General features: G+C 48.5%; 1 protein-coding gene across 2 annotated transcripts in view; it reads right to left on the bottom strand.

The window, feature by feature from the left end:
* The window catches only part of Polr2h (DNA-directed RNA polymerases I, II, and III subunit Rpb8), a 107270-nt gene that overhangs the window by 40781 nt on the left and 45608 nt on the right, over positions 1 to 20881 (bottom strand). For both annotated transcript variants that reach the window (XM_077705957.1, XM_077705956.1), the window contains exon 2: positions 11320 to 11403. In XM_077705957.1, the coding sequence (XP_077562083.1) occupies positions 11320 to 11403 (84 nt within the window). The remainder of the gene's footprint in view (positions 1 to 11319; positions 11404 to 20881) is intronic.

The raw sequence follows: 20881 nt of genomic DNA, 5'->3' as shown, positions 1-20881 counted from the left end.
CAAAGACAGGTTGGATATGCCAAGAGGGGCGCCTTATACGAGTCCGTAACACGGAATTGATTTAGGTTTTGGCTACGAGTGTGTGTGCGCGTACAAACGCATGCACACGCAGACGTGTACATATATTCTGCCCTCCCCGTCAGTCACCGAGTAAAAAAAAAAAAGCAACACTGTTGAATCCCAAGATGCCAGCGACCGTGGACCTTTTATATCCCCGAGTAAAAACTGGGGAAACCTGAGCATCCTGTTTCCCCACTCCACGCGTATCAGGTAAGCACGCGGATAAGAATTAAGCCTTCATGCCTGCCTCGAGCCAAAACGGCTCCTATTTTCGACCTATCTGCACAATCGCTGCTGCTGCCGGCGGCTGATGTCTGCCACGGACGTAATCAATGTTAAGAGCCTTCTGAGAAGAGAATGCATACTGGGGCAGCGTCGGGGAACAAGGGCGAGCGCTAATCAAAGCAATGTCACGAGATAGCTGCTCCCTTTATCAACAGTGGCGGCCGCAGCCTGCGCCCCTGCGAGGTACCCCTGGCGCCCAGTGAAGAGCAATGCTCTCCACACTGACCGACCCTGCTGCTGATACGGAAAGTGCGAGCCGCCCATCTCTCCATGTTCCGGTGCAAAATGATGGATGCATATTGACGAAGCGAAGCAGCTGTGAAACTTGCGAAACGGGCAATATATATGCAGCAATTGCGACGTCACGCCTACAGGAACTCAAAATACGGTTCCCAACGGAACCCACCGCTGTGGCCCAGTGGCTATGGCGTTGCGCTGCTGAGCCCAAGGACGCGAGTTCGATTCCCGGCCGCGGCGGCCGCAAAGCGAAAACGCCCGTGTGATCGAGATTTCGGCGCACGTCAAAGATCCCCAGGTGGCCAAAATTAATCCGGAGCCCTCCGCTACGGCACGCCCCATCGCCTGTGTAGCGCCGGCGCGTTAAACCTCATAGTCAATCACTCGTTCCCGACGGGTCTGCTTTTCATATTCGGGTTGCTACCTATGTCTAAATCTATTGCGAGTTCTGAAGGAATACAAAGCTGGCACGCAATGAACTGCAGTTAACACGCCTTAAACAAGACGTTCAGCGGGCCGATTCAAAGGGTGGCTGCTTTGTGGGCACGGTACGTGTTTTTACGGCGGCGTAGTCCCGCCCATTTCACAGACGACAGATTTACGCTGGAGCGTAAAAAAAGGAGGCTCTCACGCCAGGCCAATATACAAGTCACGTAAGCGTGAGCCACGGTCCGCCGGTAGCTCTCCGCAACATTCTGAGCCCACTTGGTGTCGCAAAATCTTTGTGATGTGGAGCGGGTCATTCGCGCAGAACCGAGTCCTGAGGCATTAGTAAACGCGAGTGCCTGATAGTGTTCTTTGTTAAACGACCAGACCAATGCAGTAAAACGTGTCCCCCCTGTTAAAGATGCACACTCGATATTTATTGACACTATTTTAACCTCTACACGACATTCCCAATCATTCTACACTGCGTGAGTGCTGGGTCACCAGGTGTTTAGAGATCAAGTGTTTTGCGCACCCGTGTCCCACCCCTGCCCCTTCCCAGTTTTATTTCTTTTTTTTTTTTCAGAAAAAGTGACGCGTCCCCAACTTAACGCATGGTAAACGTAACCCGCTTTCGCCCTGCCCACGCGCACTATATTTCTCAAAACCATTACCCTACGCTGCAACGTAAACTGCTAAACTGCGCCGAATATACGAGGGGCTCAATGCCAATCAGGGGCACTCGACGGCTCTGCACCTGCAATTGAGCGATTTCATTTAGCTGCGAGTATAATAAGACGCGAAAATGAGTAGGCCGATAGGGCGACAGAGATAAGGCGAGAAGGCGTCCGATACGAACGGTCCGACGAGAGTTACGCCGAAGCGGCCGGAGAACGCAACGGGGACCGCACAGCTGCAGCGGCCATGGAATGTGGCGCCTGCGTCACGCACCGAGTGTCCCCCTCCTTCGGCCTGCCGCTCTCCTCCAGTCCACTCCGAGTCGCCCCCGGAAACAATGCAATCTAATCGGCTCGCCGCGACTCCCCCCAGCATCGACGCGCTCCACGCCGAGCGACCGGGCCCATGTACGGCCACCGCGTTCGTCACGTAGGAGGAGGAGGCGGGCTCCTTTCGCCCTGTGCTCCAACCCCCTACCGCCGGTCTTTGGAAAAATTAGACGCTGCAGCTGCAATCTGGGGTGCTCAGAGATGCGAAGGACGAGAGCTGCAACCCCCGCACTCCTTCCTTTGGCTCCCGCGCGAACAAGTCCCTGACCAGGGGTAACCTAAACGTCAGCACACGTAGCCCGGCCGTCTCTTGAACACTGTTGGGTTGAGGGTGTTGCCGCACCGCAACGAGCCAAGAAAGACTCCAAAAAGCAACCCTTGACACCTAAAGTTACAAGACGCGACGAATGGTTCCCAACAATCGGTTTTGTTTGGCAATTAGTGGCTCTGGAATAGAAAGGATCATGCAAGGTCGCAATGCATTCGGCGAAACTGATTGACGATGCATTTTAAGGTCATTTCGTATGCACAAGTAATCAGGCGATGCGGAGCAGGAGCTGTTCCAACTCCTGCGCCGGCTTGAGCGGTAGATGCATGCTTACTAGGTCCCATGCCAAGTATAAAAATAACAGGAAAGACCAAGGGCCGCGACGTCCCAGTGATACGGTGGTGGTTGAATTTACAAAGATGGCGATTGAGAGGCAGACGAAGCAGCTCGAGCGAAAGCCGCTCCCGCGTGATGACGGGCACCGATAATGATATGTTATCGGTGCATCGATGATGATCATAAAGTTTCAACACCGCGGATTAGGAACAGGAATTGGGGCTAGTGAGCGACTAGATAATGAGGACGTAATATTGGGGCTGAAAGACGGGACATGGGATATAAATACACTGAACAAACGCCACACGAGATTTAGCGTTCGTCGCGTGTATTTCCATCTCGTTTCCTACCTCTCTGCTCCTACAGTATGTATTTGTGCGAAGTATTTTTCAGTATGCGTGTCCGCGACTCCAGACTCGATGCGCACAATATAAGCTCGTGAATACCTTGTGTGAAAAGAGCAGAAATTTCATCATAGGCAATCACCGATCATTGTCCAGTGCTCAGCTTTACACGCCTTCTCTCCCAGTTCATATATAATAAATGCCCGTCATTTACGCGGCTATAAGCAGCTATATGCAGTTTCTACAACGTGAGTTCGCGCTAAATGATGAGCGCATCCACTGTACACTTCTTTTAGTGACAGACGTAACCCAAATGTTTAATATCTGAGAGCGCTTCCCGAATGCTCCCCAGCCCCCACTAATTCTAGGCCTGAATTTTCGCTTGGTTTGGATTAGGCTCAGAGCCTCCAACTTGCCCCAAGGTAACTATATTTACGCTCTACAACTGTCAACAACTTGGCCTACATAAGCATGCCACGTTTTATGCTCTTAATGTTCCCTCCTATCCACGGCCCTAGACAAGGGATGGTACATTGAAAATATATAACGAGAAGATATTCATCCACCTTTTCTACTATTTCATAACCTGAGCCGAAAGGGTGGCTCAACATTTCTCAGCTTGCACATTTTTGAATTCCTTTTAATTATATTTAACGCAACGTGTGAGCTTTTCGAACAGGTTCCTGAACCATTTTCTGCAGGATTTGTACAAACTCCACGATCAAGACGAAGCTGTCGGCAAATCCAAGTGACTCCTACGTACCACATCCACAACCACCCCCATCTTCATCACCATCACTATCAGCCAATTTATGTCCGCTGCAGGGGGACTTCCAATGACAGTCAGACTAAGGTATCCGCATAGTCAGTCTCCTGCATGGCGTCTTCCCTACCCTCGTCTACAGGTGGCCGTTCCATAACCAAGATAGCCCGCCTGTCGTTAGTTCGCTGCACTACGGCTGGGCCCAACTTCATTTTCCCTTAATTTCCACTGTATTTCACCCAAGTTGGTGACTCTACAAGACTCCACATTTCAATTTGTTAAACTCTACTCCTGTCATTGTTCTATCCGCGGCCTGTAGAACTTCTTTATTAAACGGGCCCATGCACAGAAACCATTCCCGTACAACCAAGGTATAGCGGGCAAAAAAATATATATATTGAAATTGTATGGTTCGATTTCAAATCGACAAGAAATGTAAAAATAAAAATTGTTGGACTAACTAAAGTTGTCACCGAACATGTTTAGCAAGACCCCATGTTTCTGCCCAGTACATTCAAAATTGTCAAATTTTCGAGAGTTTTACGCGCCGAAGCTATATTGTAAGGTGAGCCGTAGATGAGGGCTACGGGTTGGTTTAGAATATCGTTAACGTGCACTAAAATCTCGACACACACAAGCGTTTTGATTTTTAGCCTCCACCATGAGACCAACGGCCGCCGCGGCAGGGATCGAGCCAGCTGCCTCGCACGCTAACGCTTAAAGCATGAATTACTTGACTAACACTCTTTCCAAAACAGCTAGAAGTGGCTTAATGCGCATTACTTGAGGGTGCTTGACTAAGGCTCGAGTATGTTTTGTTTAAATATTACCTCTTTAGTAGTCCAACATTCGGCCTGCACTGATGTAAACCTCCCAGTCATCTCCGCCCTCCCACAGAAGGATGACGCCTCCCCGCTTGTGCCCATTCCAACAAGAAACCTCTCACTCTTCCCATGAAGAATAATCGTACCAGCCCGTCCCTTGTATATGGCCTCCCAGAGCTGTGAAAAAGTCGCCTCAACTCCTCGGCGGCTAACCGTTATCGTTAAAACTGCAGAAGCAAAAGGTTCTCTTAGTTTTCAAGTTACACATGCGTCACCGTTCGGGCGTTCGAGAATGCAGTGTTGATATTAAACACCACATTTTTTGTATCCTTCATTATTTTTTTATTTTATCATTCATTATCTTACCAATCCAAGCGGAATAACACATTGTCTTGTAAGATATTAAAAATGGGAAAATTGAGAGAAACCTCTGTCGATCAGCATGCAGTGATACAAGTCCGCATACCTGCGAACGAGGGGCGTTCGCACACCCGCCCCAACACCATCGTCCGGTGAGCAGCACGTGATCAAAAAAGGAAGCGGGCACAAAGGAAATTAACAAAGGGCAATTAGCTGCCAGTCAAACGCGATAAGAGGACGCGCGAACGGGTCCTCGGTCGGCCTGAGTGATCTCATAGCTCTGTATGATAGGGACCCCGGATAATGGAGAACGACACACGACCTCTGTACGAAACAATGCCTCCTGATAATGAAGAAATGGCGGGAAATGACAGTCATCAGCGAAGCTATCCTAACCACAATTTTATTGTGAGAGCAAATTAAAAAAAGCAAGCCATTTTTTCCTCTCTGGAACGTTCCGTCAGCCGATAGCCGGCAAGTTCCAGTACACAAAAACAAGCGTGGCAAAACCACGGTTAGTGCTATTAAGTGTATGACGCATGAGTGTTACGTGAACCAGAACCGGAAATGCAATTCGCAGCAGCGGTATTAAAGCAGCTGCAATTGAAACGCACGTAATAAAGTTATGGGTAACTGTCCTCCCTGCACAGCCTTAGTACAGCAGCAGAGGTCAAACCGTTAGAAAATATGCGCCACGCTGACGGTCATCCCAGAACTGAGATGAGGCCGCTAATTCAATCTCCGGTTGCCGCAGACGTATTTGCAAGCAAGGTGAAGTACGACATTTTGCATTTGCGACTTCATTGCGGGAGAGAGAGAAACCGCAGTTGCGGAATGGGCCGCTGGAACGACGGTAGTTCCATAAGTTTCCCGTTCGTGACGTCGCGACTAGCAAAGAGAAAAAAAAATAATAAAAAGAGAGACATGACCCTCGAAACTCGCTCAGGCAAGATGTCGGCTAGATGTAATACGTCTTTTCATTTCGACGGGCGTTTGAAATGAGCATTTATGTAGCAGCCTCTAAACAATGCAGTGTCATACTAATGCATGCTGCAGGGAAACTTAGCGTGAGTGTCTAGGCAAGCTGCACTTCAAAGAGCGTGGCGTCGCGGGCAGCAGGACAGTTTTCCTTCTTCTTTGGCATGGTTCGGAAACAATCTCGAAAATTGCCTGTGGCTGCAAGGGCCGCAATACTTTTTTGAAAAACGCTACAGTTACTTTGCCAAATAAAAGCCCAGACCATTAAAAACTTCTGCGTCGAATTCTTTTCTAGAAGCTACATTCAAAAAATCAAAGCCCTTTTCTTGTTAAAACGCCGAGCTTTGTTCCGAAATGCAACCTGTGTTTAAGGTCCAAAATCCAAACTGTTCAGATCCTTTCTGGGCATGGCGCAATCGGATAGACGCCGATTTCATACCGTCAGGGACCCAGGTTCGATTCCGACCACGGGAAGCGTTTTTTTTTTCTTTAGTCGCTTGATGTGCCCATGTGGAAACCCATTGTGTAAGCTGGCGTCCTGCAGTGCGCTTTGGGAGTAACGATAAGAGTTTCGGTTTTTTGACTTTAAAGTCACTGGCTTTCGACCAAAAAAAAAAAAGCTTCACGTTTCAACCACCTTTCACTTCACCCACGATCATCATCACCGTCAGAGAAAGTTGGCTTTCCTGCAGTGCGTTCGGGGGCAGCGTCGCCACCAGTGAGGCACAGTAAGCGTCGCTTTAATACTAACAAAAAAAAAAAACTTGCTGTTGTCATTTTGGTCGCCACAAGAAGACATATTGCAAGTCAGGACAAGTAAGCATGAAACCTTGCCATCGGTTACGGCGGATGCTATCACGGCACGCGACTGCAGCGACATGTTTACCTGTAGCATATGGCAGTGTGAAACGCTATGTTCGACGGCAAAAATAACAGCGCGTAATAGGGAAGTTGCATCAGCTTACTTATGTACCCGCCCTCATCAGACTTTTTCCACTCATCGGACATTTTTCCTCTTTCCTGACACCCGATGAAGGCAACACACATTCTCGAAGAGGCTCAGATGCCTTCAAGTTATTCATAATATGAACGCCCGATTAGGCGCTAGTCACATTGAATGCAAAGTAACTTCCGTGCCCGCTCCGCTAGCATTTCAACTGCCTGCGAACCGAACGATTCATTCGACTTAACTACTAACGTCGGGCTACTCCATGACGAAAATTTTCGCACCTCCTTGCGCAGCGCGGGCACGCCGGCCTACTAAACGCACGTTAGAAAGCGAGTCTGTCGTTAAGAGAGACAGTTCCTAACAATTACTGCACTTATTGTGGTTTTAATTTGCTTAAATTGTGGTTGCAAGACGAAAATTGGCCTCCAAAGGCGCCGCAACTAAATGCTAGTGTTGCCAGATATAGAAAAATCATCAAAACCAAATTTACATTGAGTAAAAAAAAAAGATCAAACTAACGCAGAAATTACGTTTATACTCATATAAGTACGTGACGGTTCTTGTTACTTTTTTTTTTTGCTACATTCAGCTCTGTCATTGCCAAAGAAGGCACGACAACGGTTTAGCAACGGTGCAGCCACTACGACGTGGTAAGTGAACGGTGAAACTATCTGCTGCCAAACTGTACCGCTCGTTCGCAGGGCAGATATGCCGTTTTGCATAGCTTATTAACAGAACAGTGAAGCTGTTCTAGGGCTGGCCTTGACGACAGTCTTAGCCGGCAGCGCGTCACGCTCTCTCGGGAGCAGGTTTCCCCGCCCTTCGAAAATCGGTTCCCAATAAAAATAAAATAAAATAAAATAAAATAAAGAGCCTTAAATATTGATAAAAGGCGGTTTTATTGCCCCTGTAAATATGACTTCCAGCGGTACATCCGTGCTCAGAGGTGAAGCCGACTTTATGGAGACTGCTGTAAGCTTGGCCTTTCTAAGCTGACTTTCCCACAATGTATGTTCCGCAGTGAAGCATGGCCATCTAGGGAAGGAGTATAATTACATAAAACGGCCCTACATTTTGTGTTATCGAAAGTATACCCAATCAAATTATAGTACGATTAGCCGATATGACGACACTACCATTGTCCCGAGTTTCATTTATTTGTCGTGATGAGTTAGTTCACAGTAAAATTGTGAACGTTACAGAATCCCTGTTTGCTGTCAATTACATGGTGATCTACGGAGGGAGTATGGTTCCAGAAAACGGCCGTAACTGCTGTTTCACTGGAACTATTCCAAAGCAAGTTATATGGAAATCAGCATCTAAGGCTACTCTAATATAATGCACAAGAAAGCCGGACCTAAACGGAATCTTGGTATGGACAGCCGACCGCACATCCCGTTTTAGCGTATTTCACACTGGGTGGAACTGTGCTGTCTTTTTTTTTTTTTCAAACTCGTGAGATTTTTTGCTTGATTTTTTTTAATCTAGGGAAAAAAAGAAACGCCAGGTCCTTTCGCGGCCAGGCGTTTAAACCGAAGAGAATAGAAAGTAGACTTTTGTTTCGTTCTAAACTCTCTAAGGCATGTCTTCGACTCTCCTTAGCTCCGAACCCCGCGATTTTACACCTAGGCTACTGGGACCGAACAACAGAATGGTTTCAGCAGTTCCTAAAAAGAACAGCAGGAGTGATGGAGCCGAACACACACAGTAGATTGGTACTGCACGAAGTGCCGGGCTTGTACCTATTTGGGCACGGAATGTCGCCTGGGGCGACGAGATTTAGTAACTGTTGCTAGCCTAATGGGCGTTATGAAGTAGATTAACGAGTTGGGCGAATTATGTGTATATTCAGGCATTCAAACATAACAGACAAAAACATTCGCCCTCGTTGCGCTGTTTGACACCTAATACGAGGCGCTAATTTCGGCTCCGTACCACAGTAAAGCTGCTGGCAGTCCACGAAAGGTTAACAGTTATGAGCAGCAGTACCTACGGCTCTTCATTCAAACAGTTCATCACCGGAACCACGTGGCAAAAAATTACAGAAAGCAGAATTTATCTTCAATGATTACTCTTGGTTTCGTTGGAATCACAATAAATCATTGGAGAGAACTGCGCGGAATTTCTTGGAAGTGTTAATAAATATTGTAGACAGAGATTGTAACGGCAGCTGCTACGGCGAATTCGAACGCACGTGCGGTAAGAGGAGGTCATGCAGTTTTTGAAACCGAGATTATTCGGAAAGGATGATTTGCATTAAAAAAACTGACAGACAAAAGGGAGAAGCTTTCGGCCAAGACGTGAAGCGAAGGCACGAACAATTAATTTCCGAAATCGAGAAGCGACCCACGGATGGATGGCAGAGCACGCACGTGCAACGGCTGTTGCCAAGGCCAGAAGGCAGCCTAGCAACGGCGCGAGAGACGCGTGGTGCTGCCACCTAGCAGGGAGATCGCCAAGTGTCGTTCGAAACAACGGAGATCGCCGACAGAGGCCTCTTCATTCGCCGCCCGCCCTCTCCGTCAATCTCGCGTGGCCGCGGGAGAAAGCCGGCAACATCGCGCCGTCCTCTCCGCAAGATGCGCGCATCAAGGTTACGCGAGGGACACCTGACGCAAGCGACACGTGACCGACCTTCGGTTCCGGGCTCAAAAAAGGCGAGCAGCTGGTCTAATCACACGAACACGGAGCAGAATGTATGCAGCACATGTCGAGGCTGCTTTCACCGGCTAAGGCGTTGTTCTCTTGAGCCCAAGGACGCGGGTTCGACCACCGGCCGCAGCGGCCGTTTTTCTGATGGAGGCGAAACACGAAAACACCCATGTGTCGAAATTGAGAGGCACGTTAGAGATTTCCAGGTGTGTCTTTCACGTCGGTGCGCCGAAGCTGCGGCACACTTAAGAGTTAAAATACCAAAACTTGAGGTAGTCCGTCATTCGGGACCCGCGGGTCAACAACTCAACCCCTGCCATGGAGATATCTTTTACTTATCTCTTGAATGAGCCGCAATTTTCGCTTCAATCGACAACCTTTTAGCCGCAGAAACGCCCGCGGACCGGGAAGGGGGGGAAGGGGAATTAACGAATCATTTGCTACCTTATATATATATATATATATATATATATATATATGACGTCTTCGGATTAAAAGCTGTAAAAAAGAACCGCTTCACGGAGGTCCAAAACTCCGACAGTGCGACGTTTGTATTACAAATCTCATTTGAAGTATAAATGTGCCGGATAATGCCCCCCGCAGAAGTAAAACAGCGACAAGGTGAAGAAATACGGAATGCCCCGCCTACGCGAGCGTAGCAGTGTGCCCACTCGTTGCGTAATGCGTATTTTTTGCTATATGCACTAGCCGAGAAAGGCTACGATCCTGTTTTGCTATAAACGTCGCGCTCTCTCTGAGCTTTGGACCTCCGTGAAGCTGTTCTTTTTTTACAGCTTTTAATCTGAAGACCTCATATATATATATATATATATATATATATATATATATATATATATATATATATATATATATATATATATATATATATATATATAAACTCCGACACAGGAACTCTAGGTGGCGCCAAGCCTACCATTATTGCGCGGAACCGACCATGAGGCACGACCTCTGTTCGAGGCCTCGGCGCGAACGAGCGGTGGTAGCGAAAAGGAATAGCAACCGGGAAAAAGCGTACCGGGGTACGGCTAAAGTCCCTAGAACCGTAGTACAGCTGTTCATTGTCAACCTGACCAGCGCCAACTGGCCCTTTCTGGGCAACCGTAGCAGTGGCGCCGGTCAGCTAACGGAAGTCTGTGCAGAGACCCGTCTGTACGTTTGAACGGAAGTGACGCAAGACCAACGTGTGTGTACGTGCGGGTTTTCAAGAAGACAGCCGCAGCACGCTCACGCGTGACTTTTCGCAAAAACGGGCGCGGCATATATGCACGAACATGACGTCTCCTATATAATAATGGGGGGAACACAAGGTTTCACAATCGCTACTAAGAAAAATAAAACTAAAGGTTTGTCGAACACTGTTTTCCAAGCGTATGCTTTTACTTTGAAAACTGCAGGAATGACACATTACCGCTTAATGAATACGCAGAGAGAGAGAGAGAGAGAGAGAGAGAGAGAGAGAGAGAGAGAGAGAGAGAGAGAGAGAGAGAGAGAGAGAGAGAGAGAGAGAGAGAGAGAGAGAGAGAGAGAGAGAGAGAGAGAGAGAGACCCGTACACCCACCATCCTAACAGGAAAATACTAGTACGAAATAGACCATACGCGTCAGAAATTATTGAAGTTCCGGTGAGTGAAAACAAAGGCAGGACGTGCCAGTTAGCAAGGGGCAAAAGAAATGAAATTTGTACATTTTGGGGACAGCAGCGAACTGGCGTGCACTAACGGTCGCATCCTGAAGCGCATAAGGCAGCACTGAAAAGGGTAGCAGCCGTCTTCAGCCCAGAGATCTTGAGAAAGAAGCAGCGACAACTCACCCAGGTCCACCGGGTACAACATGGTGTTCACGTCGAGTATGAGGTCCATCTTGAAGGACTCGCTCTCGCAGTGGAGCCGGCTCACTGCACGACAACCGAATAACGGGGGACGACGGATGAGTTGACATCGTTACAAGGACTAAGAGCGCGAGCACTCTGTAGTGGTGTTCATCACTCGTGTACACTGATTTGGTATCACAAAAGTTGTAGGGCACACCTGGTTCATCCTTCGTTTGGGGAATACTAAGGAAACACAAATCTGGTCACGGGGGATAAGTGTGACTCCCCCCCCCCCCCACACACACACACACGTCCACAAACATTCCTGTACATGCGTACATTAATAGAGAGTTTTAGTATAGCGGAAAGCACCACTTTAGCGCGCCCATAGCGTTAGCGGGCACGCTAACCGACGCGTAACGAGGCGCTATCCGTTTGCGATTGCGGCGCACAAACGTTAACGCCACAGATAAAACGCTATACTAAAACTCTCTAATAACGGATGTCGTATGCCGTCTAACCTCTCTGGTACCTTGGACACCTCACCTACACCATATTTTGCGGCCATACTGCTGAGGTCGTGTGAGTTCCCCCGCATGGAATGGCTACGAGCGCCCGTTTCTTTTACTTTTATTTTCCCGTGCACGGCTGTCCAGCACCTGTTTTTACCGCTTTTACTGACAATTTCCACAGGCATGCGTGAGTGTGTCCTCCGGGCAAACAGCAGATCTCAACCGAGCAATCTTCTGACACCACTGACCTTACGCGAAACCGCTATGCTACCTTTGATTATCCTACAGTGGCCAGACTGGTAATCCGACACGCAGGCTTGCTTGTCCGAGGGTAACAACTGCAGCACACGTGGTTCAGGCTCCAGTCCAACACGAGGTACAGAAACTTGAGTTTCCTTTCTTCAAGCCACTCGACCGTGAACAGAAGGTCGGGACAACACGACTCGAGCATCGCGGCGTTTAGTCCACCCAGGCAGTCGAAACAGCGGCCTTCCACAAATATATGCTAGTCATCTATATAACGGTTACATAAGGTTATGCCCCCGGGACACCCAGCAGTTTCTACAGCAGCATCTAAAAGAAAAATGCTCCCCCAAGACGACGCGGGACTGGAACCAATACAGGCGCGAGCCATTGTAAAAGCAACGAATAGCCATCCCATAACTATGGACTCCAAGTGGGCACACAGAAACTCAAGAAGACTTTGAGCGGGGATGCCCTGCGTTGTCATTAACGCGGTTTCGTCATTCTGTTATGCGATGCCCGCTTCACGCGTAGCTACAGTGTTTTCTGCGCGTTTAGAACACCGCACCGCAGCCGGGCATTGAGTAAAAATGTTTTTTTCTATGCTAGCCCCGGGCCCTTACAGTGAACTTGACGTGGAGAAATCGCGGAGTAGGCATCTATAAAAAGAGCAAAGCGGGAAATAACACGGGACGAGGTCAAGCAACACAGAGGAGCGACTGTTTTGTTCCTCACTCCAACTTGTCCAACTTTCGGTTTGGCGCTAAGTGGACGCATCCGTTATTTCTGGAAACAGGAGAAACTCTTTTCTAGCTCGGAGTACCAAAACGCTGCAAGTGCCACACACTTTTAAGATGTTAATGCCTAGCCCACGTAATTTCGGTTTCGAGGATGTGCACGAATGGTTTAACGGGTCGCGTGGTCAGGGGGCGTATCGATCAGGGGGCGTACATGGAGAAATGCTGCCCTAAACAGCAGCGGTGTCCTGCGGAGAAGCTTCGATCAGGGGCGTACAACCAGGAATGCCGCCCTAAACAACACCGGTGTTCCGCGGAGAAGCTTGCCGTAAAAACGCAAAAAGAAACGAGTACAAGTGCTCGACCACGGCGCTCGTTAGATGTATCGGTCTGAGCGCGCGTGTGTAGATGTGTCACAAGCAGTGGTCCAACCCAGAATTGAATTTTGATGGTTTTACGTGCAGAAGTTACACCGGGGCTATGAGGCGCGCCGTAGTGGACGGCTCCGGAAAAATTTTGACGACTACCCGGGGGTCTTTAACGTACGCTGAAATCTCGACACACGGGCGTTTTCGCTTATCGCCGCAACCAGCAAAGCAGCCACATCAGCCGGGAATCGATCCCGCGTCCTTGGGCTCAGCTGCACGAGCGGCCCAATTTCCAGCTACTGACGTCGTCACGAGCGGATCTCCAGCTGCACCTCCTCCAACCGCCGAGCAAAGGGAAAAACGACTCTTCTGTTCGACGGAAAGAAAAGCTCCGGCCTCGTCCCACACCGCTGTATCGCTGCCGTGCACTCTCGCATGCTTCGAGCAGTTCCTCGTTGGACGGGTTCCATGTTTTCCGCAGCTTTTCCTTTCCACGTCACGTGACCTGGCGAGGCAACCAGGCAAGATGCATGCGCAAGGCACCTCCCATCTCTTTTTTTTTTTTTCCCCCGCCTGTTATTTTCCGTGCCCTGCTCTTCTCCGCTTCGGTTTTATTCTTCAGTTTTAAACAATAATAAATATAGAGGAGACAAAAGTGGCGCCGGGGCGGCAATACAACGTTCTCAAAAGAACAGGGAACATTTCGAACTCAAGCAGAAGGCACTCAAATACAAGCAAGCGTGTTCTCTGCCACGGATACGGCACACACGTGCTTTCCAGCCGTGAGGGAAGCATATCGAACGAGCTGTTCGCGTCTAGTATGTTCACGTTCCGGTTTCGTAAGCCACGTGCCGCAAGAACAAATATACAAAGCAAGGCAGCAAAACGAAGCCATAAAAAATAAATATAAAACGAGAGTCCGCTCGAGCGTGGGGACAGGCACACGAGAGTGCAGTTCTGGGGTCAACCCTGAGCAGATTCCGCCTTTTCATGTGTGCCAGACCTCAGCGTTAACCACGCGCGCTGCTGCTATGGTGGCTCAGAGGCTCAGACAATAATGGACACACGGAGAAAAGCGCAAAGGGTGACACCACGACGATGCCCAAATAATGTGACAAAAAAAAAAACCCAGCTCGGAGCCAGGAAACCTAAACGAGGAAACCTAAAGAAAACCGGTCGACAGCTTAAACAAAACAAAAAAAAAATATTGGTACGGTAAGAGCCACTTTTACTAGCCTTTAGTCACCTACCGCACTCAGCGGAAAACGCCCCCCACCGATGTTGGAATTTCCGAATATCCCGAGAACCGATAAGCCACCACTTCAGCATGCACGGGGTGGAGGCGTAAATTGCATCGCAATCTATCAATACCGCTACCGGGAAATGCTTCATTGAGGGACGATATCGCCGGGAACAATTTCGAAGATTATCTCCGCTTGCTTCGCAGGCAGGCTGTGCTAACGATGCTTGCTGCTCCAGCAGTAATGTCATTTTAGACATCATTCATGGTAGTGTGGGGCGTCGCTTTGTGTGTTTTGGTAAATTTCAATTTACGCAAGCGTCGGCGTCCTCATGATATTACATCTTCCTCGTCACCACCGCCATCACAATCCTCATCATCGTAACCCACAATCATCATCCGTGGTTATTCGCCGGTTCAGACGTCCTAGAGCGAGGACGCACACTACGTTTTTACCGTGATCAGCTGCACTGGTAAACATCTTCGCGTAGGCTCAAGAAATTGCGGCGCATGAGTTCCGAGGGCCCAGACTGCACCTCAACACCCGCAGCCGCTCCGCCAGCTCCCCGGGGAACACGCATTTCAACTGCGCCCACCGCAAGCGTTACATTTTTCGAATAACGGCAAAAACAAACAAAAAAAGAACGAATAGTGCGTGAGTGACAAAAACGTGCATTTGAGCCGAGGAAAATAATAAAAAAAGAACGGCGGATGGAAGACGAAAAAAAAAAAAAAGAACGTCAATCTTAGGCGTCACTTCGAGGAATCGAAACGCTCAACGCTGGAAGCAATACATTAGACAATATTAGACAGTTTGATTTATTGATTGTATCGTTCAACGCGCCGACGCAACGCAGGCGATGAGGCGCGCCGTAGTGGTGGGCTCCGGATTAATTTTGACCACCTGGGGATCTTTAAAGTGCGCCGAAATCTCGTACACACGGGTGTTACTGCTTTTCACCTCCACCAGAAAAGCGGCCGGAGCGGCTGGGACCCGAACCATTAGACAGTTTCAGCCGACAGGCGCCTAAATGAGTGCTTCGAACGAGGGGAAGTGCCCACAAAGAAAAAAACTTTCTCAACAAAAATCGCTCAGTAATTTCCAATAAATTCCATGTTGTGCTCACCCAATTTGTTAAATTACGAACAGCAGCATACATATTTAGCGCTGTAAAAGCGTTGCGCAGAACAGCAAATGGGATTGGGAAGAAAGCGGAGCTTACAGCACTATATGCAAGCATAAATAGAGACTGTCCGCGCGTAATCCGCCCATGCGTCCCTTCAGATACGCGCCGCTCGCTGCGCATAAACAACGCGCCGGGCTTCGGGCGCGCTTGACGCGAGTGATGAAAGGCGGACGTAGCTCGCCAAGCACTGCACAGGCGCCGAAGCCGTTGCTGCAGCGATGGCAGTGCGGCCTTCTCGGTGGCCAGGTCCCGACCACGAAAATAGCTGCGTTGCCGGCTGCCCGGGGAAAAACAGGGCGGGAAACAAGTCGCCCACTGCTTCCCTCTTTCTCCGCGCTCCATTCATCGGGGCCCCAGCCTTACGCAAGGGAAAAGATGGACGTAAGACCGGTCTCCTTGAAGGCGAACGAAGCATGCCCGATGGGGCTCGCACACAACGCCACTTCTCTCTACAATGCTCACAGTGACTACAAATCAAAGCTGCTTCCTCGAGAGAACGGTGGTTATAGCGTGAAGCTTTCTCCCACGCAACCTGCGTCAAAAGCCAAAGTCCAAAATCCACTTCAACTCAGCCAAAGTCCAAAGCTAACGACCAACCCCGCTTAGAGAATATACCTAACCACGTGTACAGCCAAACTACATTTTGCGTATTACGGGAGGTACGCTAGGTGTGCGAAGACGTCCCATTGTAATGTTATGTGGCGTACGATTCGTGTTCCCTTCGTGAAGAGTTAGCGTTCCTGCTGTGTGTTTTACTCTGACGTCAGCGCCATTATTAACGAGGAACATAAAGCTTCGCTTTACAACAGCAGAGACAGTAAATTGTGAGTGACAATACTTTCGAAAAAATTCTAATTTGGGGGTGCTTAATGCGCCGAAGCTACATCAGGCGCATTGCAGTGGAGGGCTCCGCAGATTAATTCTGACCGCCTGGGGGATCATTGCGGCGAAATCTCGACACATTGGCGTTTTCCTTTTTTGCCTCCATCCGAAAAGCAGCCACAGCGGCCAGGATACAACCCGTGTCCTTGAGCTGAGCAGGCAATGACTTCGCGATAATCAGACAATGCGCGCGGCACGGGATATTAAATTTTCCCTTTAAAAAGTAGCCTTCGAAATTAACATTCATAGGTTAACCATGTCGCCATTGACGCGTTTATATTTAGCCTCTTTTATTTTGGAGGAACACGGACGCAGGAGGCATTGCCGCAAGCAGACAGGTCTTTTCAAGGGCGCAAAAAAGGCGAACAAGAAAAAGACCCAAGTGCGAACGCTACAGCCGCGGTTGCGACAGGTGTCCTTCAAAAGGTGCCAGCAATGACGTACGCTGTCAACCTTCGCGTGGAGCTTTGTTCCACTTTCAGCCTGTACCAACGTACGAGGCTCGCGAGCCGAAAAGGAGCGCTATTTTTGCAAACAGCCTGATTTCCGCGTAGAGCCAACCATTTGCGATACACTGGTCCCGGGAACGATTCCTTGAAGTATACTATTTAGAAAGCACAATATGGGCACGCTCCGTATATCTTTTAGAGTCTACCTTTGAAGTATGAATGAAAGGGCTGCAAAAAACAAGCGCTTTTTCACACAATATCGGTTAATTAAGAGGGATGCCGCCCGTAGGTACCGCAACTGCTGCGTTTTTTTTTTTTAATTTGTACCACTTCGTTTTCCGGCTTCTACACTTTCCTGGCGCCTTCTGCCAGTTTCACGCGCGTCGGGAAGCCAACCGAGTTTACCTTGATTACTTTCCCTCCTCCTAAACTGAGGATGTCAGCCAGTTTTTTTTTTTTTTTTGGTCGATAAACGTTGACTCCTCCCCCTCCTTGTAACCCTTTTAAGTTTAAGCCGATGTACCCGTAAACCCCGTGATCCCCTTCACAGCACCAGAGGCCGATGAGCGATCAATATATATCTTAGGTTAAGTGTGTATCAAATAGTGTGGTTGATTCCTCTGTCGTAGGAATCGGTAACACGCGAAAGTGAAATGTGCAGCTAAATCTGCAGCTGAGCATGACTTGCGGGTCGGGGGCTGTCTTGTGGGTGTGCTTGGCGAGCGACGTCCTGCTGTCGGGTCGCTTCGGCAAAGGTGTGCTGGCGTCATTTCCTTGACGGACATGACGTCAGTGAAATCTTGGTGTATCCCCGCATAAAACACTTCCGCGTTAAAATATAAAACCCGAAAACGAACATTCCAAAGTATAACGTATTCTTTAGTAGTAAAGGTTGCTTCCCCGCAAGGAGACCCTGCGTGCAGGGGTGCACCCTTTACAGGCCGCTTGCTTCGTTGTACTGGCGTCACTTCCGTGACGGATATGACGTCAGTGAAATCTTCGTGAAGCCCGGAATAAAACACTTTCGTGCTAAAAAGAAATTCACTGCGTGTCCGTCACTTCACTGCAAATGTCGTCGACAGATGACAGCCATCTACCGCCCCTGGCACGTAACTACCTCGCTTCGCTTTCCCGCCAACCCCTCACACATTTCCCCTCCCGCCTCGCTCCTCCCACGATAATAAAACACGGTGCGGGTTTGCTCAAGTCAATTTCCCCACGTTCCACCGCTCGCGCTCCATTTACGGAAACCTTTCGTCAGTGCTGGACTTCTTGGAACGAGCGCTTTTCGAATTTTTCGGTCGAAACATTCTTTTTAGGGCGATTTTTTATTTGCTATCGCAAAAACCAAACAGCCATGTTATGTACTGAGGTTGTGCCTTAAATACGCCTAATGTTTTGTTTTTGCTCAACAATGGTGATAAGTATGAACACTGACACAAGATTTAGCAGTTTGGAAATGTTTTTCCTATACAAACACCTCGTTCAAGAATTCCTTTAACTTTTGCCCGGGCGGCTGAATCGAGGGACGAATAGATGGACCAAAATTTTTGAGTTAAAAAGTAGCCCAAGAAAGACTATCAACTTTAATAACGAGATTTAAGTGCCCTTGGCCTTGCTAGATGGTGAGGCAGAGAAAGACGAGAAACTGGCCACTAATTAGGTGACTTGTGACGTTGTACTAGTACGGTCCCGTTACCTCTGCAGTTCGACCGTACGGCTGCCTGCTCACTCACTGGCTTTTTAACAAGCGGCCATCATCCGATCTTGCCCCGGTAAGAGCGCAAAATGACATCCGCGCTCAAAATAGGAGCGAATTCCGCGAGTGTTCGTACGCTTGTGGCTGTGCCGCTGCTGCGTCAACATTACTCTCTGACAGATGTCCATCGCAAGCCTTCATTTCGACGTTTCATCGTGAAGGGTGGAAGGCTGCGACCAAAAGATCGCTGCAGACAGAAGGGCCTTGAGCCACGTGAACGATCTTTCTACGACGGTCGACCAATACACGTCAAGCGATTAGTTTACGCAAGGCTAACAACTGGTCGCCCTTTTTTAAAAGCTAGAACGTAGGAGAGATATTCGTTCAGGTAACGGAGGGGGAGTCAATAGGACAGCGGGCATCGTTACACGCAGCTTCTGTAGCACCCACGAAGAAAGTCGCAAGGTTGATCTGATTCTCCGAAACAAGACGTAAAATAGCCTTTGAGAAGGCGTTGCAGGAAGCAAAGGCTATTTCAAGTTTTCATAAATTCCCTATACGCCGGGAATGCGCGACGTTTTTCTTTTTAAGCTTAATTTCAACACCATTTGCCAAATGATTCTTAAAAATGGGCCTATGATTTTCGTCCACCTGCTTTTCTTATTTTAAAACTGCAAATGCTTGTCGGAAATTTTTTTTAAAAGTAGAGAGAAACGTCTATGAGGAATTCTACAATAGCGAGGAGGAATTCTGGTCGCATCCCTCGCTTTTACGCAGGGCTTCCCGCGGTTTTCTCACGCGGCTAATTTACTCAAGTAAAAGTTCACTGCAGCATATGGAAGCAATGCCGTAAAGCAAATTTTGCAGAAAATGGCCATTGGATACTGGGCTTGACAGCTATCCAGCCAGCCTCTCAATGTCGGCGTCACCACTACACACAGATGAATTGCTTGGAAGACTGTCTCGAAAAGGCAGGACAACAAGACATATAAAATTCAAAAAAATGAAGGTCGCTGTGACTTTTATAACAAACATGTATTCCTACGAAGCGCAAATCGCTACATTACGCACAAATGTGTTTTGTAAGGGAAGTAGCCCTAGAAAGCTTACGCATTGAAATATGACAGCCTATACCCAGTGCTCATCCAATAGGTGTACGTAGAACACACATTTCTGCACATGAGGAGAATACTACCGCAAACACACACACAAAAAAAACACTGAAGCGGTTGTTTTGACAAGACCATGTCTTTAGCAGAAGACATTGGTCACGTAATAAAAAAAAAGGACTCAATGGCGCAGCTGTAGTGCGAACTGCTGCAGATATGATGCATTAGAGCAGCGGTTCTCAACCATGAGTGTGTTGGGGACTCCTTCAAGGCTTGTAAAAGTGATGGGGGACACCACGATGAACTGTGTTGATTTGTATCCTAATTTCCGAGAATTTGCACTTGCAGGCAAGGTCTCCAACATACTAATCAATGTGAGCCATTTTTGTCTGACTTTTTATGCTGAAGAGTGTCATTTCGCCAAATAATGTGTTCTTGCAGGTAATAGTCACCCAAGCACATACAAACTGCCGTTTGTGTGTCTGGCTTTTCCGCAAAGCTGGCGTGTCGTGCAAAACGCCAACGTTAAAACATGGGCGACGCTACACTAGCTACTCCAAAAATTAAACGTCATGTAGCGAAGCCACCGTGTTGCGTTTCCAGCCAGGTTCAGCAAAAAAGAAAAAAAAAATGAACAAGGGGAGCGGGTGTAAAAAAAATATCGGGGTAGGTTTCGCGGAGCCCTAAAATGCCCTCGCGGACCGCTTGGGGTCCGCGGACCCCCAACTGAGAACCACTGGCGCTAGAAAAACCTGAACGCGCTGACCCGAATCATTCGCCCAGTCGTACGAGGTACCCACAAGAACGCTCATTGCACAGAACACGAGCCCGAAATTTGGTTAGCCACAGCCATGCAGATTGAAAAAAGCAGTCTTCAAGACATTCCTCTCGGCTAAAGGCAACGCACGTCAACACAAAATGCCAATACACGTAGTGTTCACGAGGGTTGCCCGACAGTTCGGATACCTGGCGAAAGAAAACGGAGCTCCAAAAGGAAGTCCGTAGATGGGCCCCCATGGGTTTGCACTCCTTGTGCAGCGTGCGCTTTAACCGCCAGCTACTACCGTGCCCATAAACCGTTCAGTTCAGTCTGTGCCTGCGTTTATAACGAAGCGAATTTTACGAAGAACGAGAAC

The sequence above is a fragment of the Haemaphysalis longicornis genome, unplaced genomic scaffold (genome assembly GCF_048455015.1).
Source record: "Haemaphysalis longicornis isolate Haplotype H1 unplaced genomic scaffold, Haemaphysalis longicornis Haplotype H1 scaffold_4, whole genome shotgun sequence".
In the NCBI taxonomy this organism is placed as follows: domain Eukaryota; kingdom Metazoa; phylum Arthropoda; class Arachnida; order Ixodida; family Ixodidae; genus Haemaphysalis; species Haemaphysalis longicornis.
Note: the sequence above shows the minus strand (reverse complement) of the source record. Positions and strands in the feature narration are given on the sequence as shown.